Source organism: Podarcis bocagei, assembly GCF_964188305.1.
Source record: "Podarcis bocagei genome assembly, chromosome: 14".
Classification (NCBI taxonomy): domain Eukaryota; kingdom Metazoa; phylum Chordata; class Lepidosauria; order Squamata; family Lacertidae; genus Podarcis; species Podarcis bocagei.
In genome coordinates this window covers 42,521,822-42,531,477 of record NC_138139.1, presented here as the reverse complement: position 1 = coordinate 42,531,477, position 9,656 = coordinate 42,521,822, and the positions used below count along the sequence as shown (strand labels likewise).

Sequence of the window (9,656 nt, the reverse complement as noted above, 5' to 3'; positions counted from 1 at the left end):
GCAGATTCATGGTGATTTTTTAAGCTTCTGAGCTTTGGAATCAACTTTGTGTTGGCATTTTCTCCAGAGTACACTGTGTTCTTTTCTGCATGCGACTCAGCATCTGGAATGAGAGTTACGCTTTGCTTTGCTCAACCTTGCAAGATGCTTTTAGGATTTTATATGAATGGGTGGAGGAAGATGCTCAACCACTGATATTCCCCAAATGTCTGATCCTGCACTGCTTGTAATATATACTCTCCAAGGGAGTATGTGAGGGTTGGGGAATTTTTGCAGTGTGTGTGTGTGTGACAGCTGCAGCATTGGGATTTAAATACAGAGGCTGGCATGGCAAGATCTTTCAACATAAGGAATCAATATAAAACTCAGAACAGGCACTGTGGAAGTAAACAGCTAAATCTAAGCTTTCCCCCACTCTGCCTTGCGCAATTCGTTTCTTCTGATTTTCCCACTGATTGTCTTTGGCAGATGTGGCACAAACTCCACCTGTTGGACAAGAGAAGGAATTACAGTGAGCCAAAGAGGGGGCAAAACATACGAAGCCGTTTTTTTTATATGGAGTCTATTTGTGGAAGGCAAACAGTAGGGCTCTACTTACCCCTATTTCAGGGATGGAGGATCTTCCAGCCTGTGAGCTACACTGCCTGTTGTGGACTGGCTGGATGCTGAGGAATGGTGAGAGGCACCAGCTGGGGAACCCTCAAGAGAGGACAGCTCAGAGCCCAGGGGATTGGTGGTAGGTCGAGGATGAGGGGTCAGAGGGAACAGACTGGGAGGAGGAGCTGTTGGCAGCTGAAGAGGCAACAGGGTAAAGTGAGAAGGAAGAGGCTGTGGCAGAGAGCAGTGCAGACTCAGAGGCAGAAGCAGAGGCAGGAAAGGAGAGGGACCAAGAGGCAGCAATGAGGCAGGCCACCGAAGAAGCCAGGAAATCTCCCCTTTCAGCTGTGACCAGCTCCCCTCCCCTTGGTCTCCCAGAACACGAAGAGGCATGAAGCGGGCACAGCAAAGGGTGGTAAGGTGACGCAGCCTCAGGTTGCTGGGGAGGAGTCTTAGAGAGCAGTGGGAAGGTGGAGACCTTCAGTTCTTGCAACTGCTTCATTGGGGCAAGATCTGCTGGGAAGGGTTGCCATGATCACGAGTCCTGTGCTGTTTGCTTCTTTGAATGAAGAGTCAACTTTGTGAGTTATTGCTGACCTGCCCCAACTCCTGCCTTGACACCGCCCTACACCTGATGCCAGATGTGGGGCAGGTAAGGTAGGGGCTTAGCTGCTGGGCAGTGGCTGCAAAGAGTTTCTGAAGCACCCAACAACCATCCTTCACGTTTATTTATAAAAAAATATTTGCATACCACAGTTTCCTTGAAAAATGCCAAAGTGTCTTACAACAATTATGATACAATTAAAACAGGACATTATAACACAATTAAAAACCGCACAAACATTAAAGCAGTTCACCAGCTGATGTGAGGGCAATGCTGTTGGGTTCAGGTGTGCAGGATAGCTCCCTGCAAGGTATCTTCTCATTCCTCTCTCAGGCTGCACACACACCAAATATTTAAAGCAAACTACCACTGCCCCTGAGTCCAGGGATCTGTAGTTTAAGGGTGCTGTAGCTTTGTAAGGGGTGAACTGTGGTTCCTAGGATTCACTGAAGGAAGCTGCAGGCTTTAAATGTATGCTGTGTACACAGCTTCAGAGATTGACTATGGCATTTTTCCAAAGGTTTGACAGAGCCTTGCCCCAAGGGACTCACAGTCTGCTAAGGCACAAGGGAAATACTAGAGGAGAGGGAGGGCAATGAAGACAGGAGTAAATAAGAGATGGATGTGTTTTTCAGTTTCAGGCACTTCAGTTTAGATATAGATATTTGATGAAGGGTTTGTTCCATTCTGTGGACAAGATGAGTTTTGAGGATTGATTTGAAGGGGAGGTGGACTTACAGAAGCATTCTGGGTAGAAGTTGCAGGCATAAGGAGAAACCAAGGGTGGGGTCATTTTAGAGAAAAGGACACATCCACGAAGCTCAGGGTGGTAGAGCTGAATGAGCCCAAAGGAAGGATATAAAAGCTGGCAGGTGCAGGGACATAGCCATGGAGAGTATTGAAGGCAAGGACATGAAGCCTGTGCAGGAACTGGGCAGAGTTCGGAAGCCAGTGCAGGGATCTAAAGGAAGCTAGATCATGGCTTACCTTTCTAGGATACTTGTAAGGGGCAGTGACTTTTTTGACGTGATCCTGTAGCTCCTTAATCAGTGCTTCTGGGTCGCGGGAAACGTAGTCGGGTGCCAAAACAACAAAGGCTTTCACAACCTTAACACATAAATATGTTTGATAAAAGATCATGAAGACTTAGCAAAATATTCCTTACGCAGATTATAACAATGGATCATTTCCAACGGTCCACGACCAACCCAAAGAATGGTACACTCGGGTGTGTGTGTTTTGTGTTCTGTGGCTGCACCACCTTTTATTAACAGGCAGCTGAAGAAATGGACTGTACAGCCACAAATCTCTTAAGCCATTTTACTGTGAGAGCTTAAAGCTAAGCGTGCCAATTTAAGTGGCTCTCGGGATTGCTGTTTGTACATCCCAGCATAAGGTGTTCAAATCAGCATGGACCGTTGTGTTCTGGAACATGAATTCCTTGTGGAGTTCATAGGCTTTCAAATTCAAAAAAGAACACGTAAACACCAGCGGGATCTTGTCTTTTCAGAGTCGTCTTTTTGCTTACAACAAATGCGAACCATTAAAAAATCACATTTCAATTATATGACAGTTTAAAAACCAGAAATTACAAACCTAAAGGACCTACACTGGCTCCTGGTATGTTTCCGAGCACCATTCAAAGTATTGGTGCTGACCTTTAAAGCCCTAAACTTTAAAGACCTGTATACCCGAAGGAGCATCTCCACCGCCATCATTCAGCCTGGACACTGAAACCCAGTTCTGAGGGCCTTCTGGTAGTTCCCTCACTGTGAGAAGTGAGGTTCCAGGGAACCAGGCAGAGGGGTTTCTTGGCAGTGGCGCCTGCCCTTTGGAATGCCCTCCCTTAAGATGTCAAGGAAATAAACAACTATCTGACTTTTAGAAGACATCAGAAGGCAGTTTTTAGTGTTTGATGTTTTATAATGTTTTTAAATGTGTTGTAAGCTGCTCAGAGTGGCTGGGGCAACCCAGCTAAATGTAATAAGTAATAAAATTATTATTATTATAAGTATATAATATAAGTAATAAAGTTGTTTTGTTGTTGTTGTTGTTGTTGTTGTTGTTGTTGTTGTTGTTGTTGTTGTTGTTGTTGTTGAAGGTGCTTCATGCATTCTGACCTTCACCCATTCAAAACAGCCAGCAAACTGTTTCCTCTGTTTAAAACATTCCATACTGTAATACAACTCGACTCTTTTTACCTCCCCTCTGATGGAATCTGGGCTGCTAACAACAGCAGATTCTACGACCGCCGGGTGTTCTATCAATGCACTTTCCACTTCGAATGGTCCAATGCGGTATCTTGGAAACAAAAGAGAAGGCTTTGAAAGGGACCTTCTGATACTTGGTCTGCAGAAAACACTTAGCACCACATAGGAGGTGCGTTACCCAGCAGAATTGATGACATCGTCGGCTCTTCCTACGAACCAGAAATAGCCATCTTCATCTTGCATTCCTCTGTCCCCGGTGATGTAGAAGTCCCCGCGTACAGTTGAATTCGTTCTTTCTGGATCATCCTGGGAGAGGTGAATAGGTACTTATAAAAAGCACAAGCATGCTCCTGCTTGCAAATTTAGGCAAAGCTGAGTGTGTGTATATATAAGTGTATATGTGTGTATGTTTATGTATACTACCGTATTTTTTGCTCTATAAGACTCACTTTTTTTCTCCTAAAAAGTAAGGGGAAATGTGTGTGCTTCTTATGGAGCGAATGCAGGCTGCGCAGCTATCCCAGAAGCCAGAACAGCAAGAGGGATTGCTGCTTTCACTGCGCAGCGATCCCTCTTGCTGTTCTGGCTTCTGAGATTCAGAATATTTTTTTTCTTGTTTTCCTCCTCCAAAAACTAGGTGCGTCTTGTGGTCTGGTGCGTCTTATAGAGCGAAAAATATGGGATATCTCCATCAGGAGGTTGTGGACTCTTCCTTCCTTGGGGGTTCTTAAGCAAAGGTTGGGTGCCCATCTGCCATGGATGCTTTAGCTGAGATTCCTGCATTGCAGGGGGTTGGACTTGATGATTCCTCGGGGTCCTTCCAACTCTATGATTCTATTATATCTATATCACCACTCCAGTCGTACCTTGATTTTCGAGCAGCTTAGTTCTCATGTTTTGGCTCCTGAACGCCACAAACCTGGAAGTGAGTGTTCCAGTTTGCAAACTATTTTTGGAAGCTGAACGTCCGACAGAGATTCCATGGCTTCCAATTGGCTGCAGGAGCTTCCTGCAGCCAATCAGATGCCACACTTTGGTTTCCAAACGTTCTGGAAGCCGAACGGACTTCCAGAACGGATTCCGCTCGACTTCCAAGGTACGGCTGTATTATTTTTATTCATTTCCTCCTGCTGTATCAAGGCTATTTGCCACACCCTTCTACCCTATCATGCCATAAGAAATGAGTTAATAATACTGAGATAACACAAGTGCCATATATAAATTATACCATTTGTGGGAGCAGGTAAGTATTCAGCCCTTGGGTTAAAGGTGAACATTTTAAGAACACCAGAAGAGAAGACATGTTTTGCTTGCACATTGCACTAAATCCAGAGTTAAACACAGGGGTAACCAACCTTTCTGGACCAGCAGGGTAGATATTGAAGAAAGTACCATGGCTGCCATGGGGCAACACATAACACAAAATTAAGAGTGGTAATTACTGCTCCATTCCACCCCAAGCTGTTTCATGCTTACAATGGGAAGGTGTGTATCCAGTGCTAGTCCTACTCAGAGTAAGCACGTTGAAAGTAATAGAATTGACTAACTTAGGATCATTCATTTCAGTTGGTCAGCCCTGAGTGCAACGTACAGCCCTATAATTCTGGCAGGCCAGTGTCTGTACATGGAATTTGTGGGGTGGGGGAGCACCATTTAACCTTTGCCTCGCCCAGTAAGGTTTTCCTGGGCATGCCTTCGCTCAAACTTTCAGTGCTGTGTTCCTTTCTGCTCGGTCAATGGTCCTACAAGACAAGATGCCTGGTCTTCCTTGCTCTCAGACTCTCATTCTGAGCCCCTCAAATGTCTACCAAGCTACTTCAGCCCCCGCAATAGCTTCCGAGTTTCTGCCACTGGATCATCTTGTCCAGCTTTACGTCTGTAGCTGGAAGGGCAAGATGCCACTCTAATTCCTGGCATTCTGAAAACGAGATCCAATTCTGAGTAAATAACTTAACAGCTTCTAGTTCTTTCTTAGCCGTGCAGATTGCATCCCTACCGTGTATCGAGTGAAAAGACAAAATGGCCGTGTCGGTTTTATTCGGATAGCAATATCTCCTTCTTTCCCAGGAGGCAACATATTGCAGTTGTCATCTATTATCTAAAAGCAAAGAGAAAATAGTCAAAAGTCATAGGATTCATTACAAAGTTGGACTCGGGGGTGGAGTGGTGGGACAGTGAAGGGCAATATCTTCACTGGTATAGCACCTGCTTCACATCCAGAAGGTCTCAAGTTCAGTCCCTGGCATCTTGGAGTTGGGGTTGGTGAAAGATGATGTCTGAAACCCTGGAAAGCTGCTGCCAATGTAGACAATACTAAACCAGATGGACCAATGGTAACTTGAAGCGAGGCACCCCAGTATGGTCCACTTTAGGCTGCCTTGTGCCTTGCGCATGAATCCCAACCCCACCAGTTAAAGACCAGCTGTTTAAGCTAGGGGTAGCCAACTTTGTGACCTCTAGCTCTTAGGTTCTTCCCCCCGCCCCCCAGATAAAAACTCCTAAAACCAGCATTGCATACTGTACCTGAGTGTCATAGGCCGGGGAAGGCTTCCCCATAGAGCCCGGCTTAATTTTCATCCCCTTGAAAGTTCCACAAACCAGCACCTGTTTCAAGTAGTGAAAAGCAAAGCGTGGCTGATGAGATTTCGGTGGGTGGGGGGCAGAGGCACAGAGAAGGGTACCAACCTGAATAAAATATTGGGGAGGCCTAGGTAGGCCCTGCCCTGCATAACTGATCACTAGAAGCGGCACACGCATGCCATTTGAATGGCAATGTCCATCAACTTTGTGGGGGGTGGCCCCCTCAAATATTTTATTGGGGGGCTGAAGGGCCCTTGGCCCCTAGGAGGTGGCTCCTTAGGGCACAGAAATGCTAGGTGGCATGTCAGTGAGAAGGTAGAAAAAGTGGCATTCTAAAAGCACTGGAGAAGTCGCATGGCGTCACGGTACGGTGTCTACTTAGCAAGTAGTTCTCAGGTTCAGTTCCTGACATCCTCAGTTGGGGCTGGGAGAGACCCTTGCCTGAAATCCTGGAGGGCTGCTGCCAGTCAGTGCAGACAGTACTGAGCTAGCTTCAGTGCTCTGACTCTGCATAAGGCAGCATCTTAGGTTCATGTAACTAATCCGGTTGCATGCTGTCAAGACAATTCATTGGTTGGTTACACTAATTAAATCAATGTTTAAATGTTGCAGCTCTGTTAACAGGTACATTAAGCCTTCGTATTTTATACTGTTGTGAGTTTATGGGTTCTAGACACCCTAAATTCCTGGGTCTGGTAGGTGTTAGAATTTAATCAAGGCAAGTGTTCAAATATAAGCCAGATTACTTTCCTAACCAGGAAATCGCCTGGGGCGATGGGCCATTAGGAAGGCAATGAGCCAGACAGCAAGTGGATGGGGCCCCTCCTTCTGCTCAGAGTTAATTAGAAGAACAAAAACCAGGGTTTGGAGTTGGCTGGAATGTGACCTGGAAAATAGATGTTACAGCCTGGTAAAGTTAGGAGAGAGGGAGAGACCATCAGAGTCACGGCTGATGTCTGTCTGGATCCAGAACTGCAGCTTTGGGAGAAGCAAGACCCTCTTGGAGTATTAATGCTGTGAACCCCTCCATCGTAGGCTCAGGTTGTATATAGGTGTAAATAAACCATTTATGATAAAGACACTGCAGTCTCCGCTGTGCCTCATTCTGTGAACTGCCCTGAGATCTTATGATGAAGAGTGGTATATAAATTTAATATATAAACAAACAAACAGATTCCCAAAAGGAAACACAAACCCAGGGTGAAGTGCCTGAAACCCCCTGAAATTTTGCACCACTCGGGGGTGGCATGTAAGTAACTTCTTTTTGCTTTTTCTGTAGCAGAATATGGACATCCATTGCAGCTTCATGAACCTTCTGAAAGCAGAAAGAACACCCTGCACTTTAAAAACTGCCCAGCGTTACCGTCTCTGTCTGCCCGTAGCCTTCGTAGATATCCAGTCCTGTTTTTGTTTTCCATTGCTCCATGATTTCTGGGTTCATGGGTTCCCCTGCGCTCACGCAATGCTTCAGGCTGTGGAATTTATAACTTTGGATAAATGGGGGAAGGGAAGAGACAGAAATGTTTAGATTTCAAAAGGGTTAATAATCAAGAGGTTATACAATTAACCATGGTTTGGAGAACATGGATAGACAGAAGCGTTTCTTCTAATAAAGCTGAATGGTTGGAGATTCAGGAAACATTTATTTACACAGCTAAGCTATGAAAATATAAATGGTTTATAGGGAGAAGCTTTCTAGGTTGTGTGATGAGTTCACCTCTGCCCACCTGCCAGATTTGGTCCATGGAGATTTAGAAGCAATAAGGTTTCCTCTTCCAGTTTTCCACCCCATAGTGTAAGATCTCCTACTTTATCTTTGCTCCTACGTCCAGAGCTAGAACTGGAAGTCTGCATATCTGTGTAGAGCTGCTTGTTAACAGCAGCCTGGGCAGCTATAGATTCCTGCCAGTCATTCATCCTAGACTTGCCATTGATCGATTGCTTTTGTATCCCACCGTCTTCCCCAAGGAGCTCAAATGGGGCTTACATGGTTCTCCTCCTCATTTAACCACTCCCCAAACAGCCCTGTGAGGTGGGCTAGCCTGAGAAGCAGTGACTGGCCCGGTGAGCTCCATGGCTGAGTGAAGATTTGGTCTCCCCGGTCCTACTCCGACACACTAACCCAGCCTTTCTCAGCCCTGGGTCCCCAGATGTTGTTGGATTACAACTCCCATCATCCCTAGCTAGTAGGAACAGTGGTCAGGGATGATGGGAGTTGTAGCCCAACAACATCTAGGGATGCTAGGTTGAGAAAGGCTGCTCTAACCACTACACCACACTGGCTCTCACTGGCTTCTCCTCACCAGGGAGGGCAATAAATGTTTTCCTGCTTAGGCTGGGATTTTGTCTGAGCAAATGCAATGATAAGTGGTGCCAACAAGTAGTAAATAACAACAGCACCTATAAAAACATAATAAAACATCAAACATTAAAAACGTCCCGATACAGGGCTGCCTTCAGATGTCTTCTAAAAGTTGTATAGTACTTCTTTACCTGCTTAAACTGTGATGGATTAGCATCCGATAAGCAGTTGGAGCAGAACAGAATGTTGTTATGGGAAACCTGGACAAAGCCTAGATGATTATAAAAAACAATGGATCAAAATCTAGTTTAATGCTGTGTACAGATCGCAATATATAGCTTTTTGCAGCTATCGGCAGACAATTTTTTAAAAAGATGTGGCATACAGACATATTTGCTAATCCGTTCTCCAGCTGATTGATTTAAGTACTTATTGGATATGTTTCCTGCTTTTCAACTAGTCCTCAAAGCAGCTTAACATTTATAAACACAACAGATGCATCAAGAACCACATGTTCAAAAACAAAACAACTAATGGAACAGGAGATGTTCTTTCCCCCAAGGCAGTTGCTATAAATTAGCTCTCTGGGGGTTGGAGAGGGGAAGCCCTCCTCTCTTCATCCTTGTAATATAGCCTCCAAAAACAGTTATTAGCATGTGAAAGCTTTATTTGCCCGCCTTTTTACTCGTAAGACGGGCAGGTTGAGGATGAATGGGGGACCCCTTTCTACTCTTACCAGCCTCTCATGAGTAAAAAGCTGGTGAGTATGAAATGAAATGAAATATGGATGCCAGGAACCTCATCTAAATGTTGGCGAGGCTGCAGCTCCATAGGCTCATACCTCCACATGTGGTGGGAATGCCCCAGAGTTCAATCCTTTTGGATAACAGTGCTGCATGAAATCTCCAAAATAACCAAACAGGTAATAGAAGCAACTCCAGAACTAGCTCCATTAAATATATTCCAGGACAACAACACACATGCACGGGACAAGAAATTCGTAAGTCACTTAATCTCAGCAGCTAGAAGTATATTAATGCTTTCAAAGCTCTTGGAGACCTTTTAGATAACAAGTGACTTATAAGAAAATAATAAAGGGATCATTTGGGTACACTGTGGTCTGCCATGAGGTCTGAATTTAGGTAGCTGTGGGTCAACACTGTTGAAAGTAGATTAAGAAGATGAACTTGCAGAAGTGAGCTGGGCTGAGAGAGAGGTGAATGCTGCAGCCATCACAGGGCGGCTTCACTGTGAGATAAATTCTATGCGTCTACTCAGCCAACATCCCACACAACCAGTTCAGTTGTATGAATCCAAACAATGTTGAAAGGAAAGTCCAGTCCTTGAGTAACTAGTATAATAC

At 45.0% G+C, this 9,656-nt stretch overlaps 1 protein-coding gene across 3 annotated transcripts in view; it reads right to left on the bottom strand.

Annotated features, from left to right (window-relative positions):
• Positions 1-279: 279 nt before the first annotated feature.
• Positions 280-9,656, bottom strand: part of LOC308572955 (acyl-coenzyme A synthetase ACSM3, mitochondrial-like) — a 16,384-nt gene continuing 7,007 nt past the window's right edge. For all 3 annotated transcript variants that reach the window (XM_081169544.1, XM_081169542.1, XM_081169543.1), the window contains exons 7-14: positions 8,485-8,564; positions 7,355-7,478; positions 5,935-6,015; positions 5,408-5,509; positions 3,590-3,717; positions 3,403-3,502; positions 2,189-2,308; positions 280-486 (exon numbers count right to left, since the gene is read on the bottom strand). In XM_081169544.1, the coding sequence (XP_081025670.1) occupies positions 400-486; positions 2,189-2,308; positions 3,403-3,502; positions 3,590-3,717; positions 5,408-5,509; positions 5,935-6,015; positions 7,355-7,478; positions 8,485-8,564 (822 nt within the window). In that variant the 3' untranslated portion in view covers positions 280-399. The remainder of the gene's footprint in view (positions 487-2,188; positions 2,309-3,402; positions 3,503-3,589; positions 3,718-5,407; positions 5,510-5,934; positions 6,016-7,354; positions 7,479-8,484; positions 8,565-9,656) is intronic.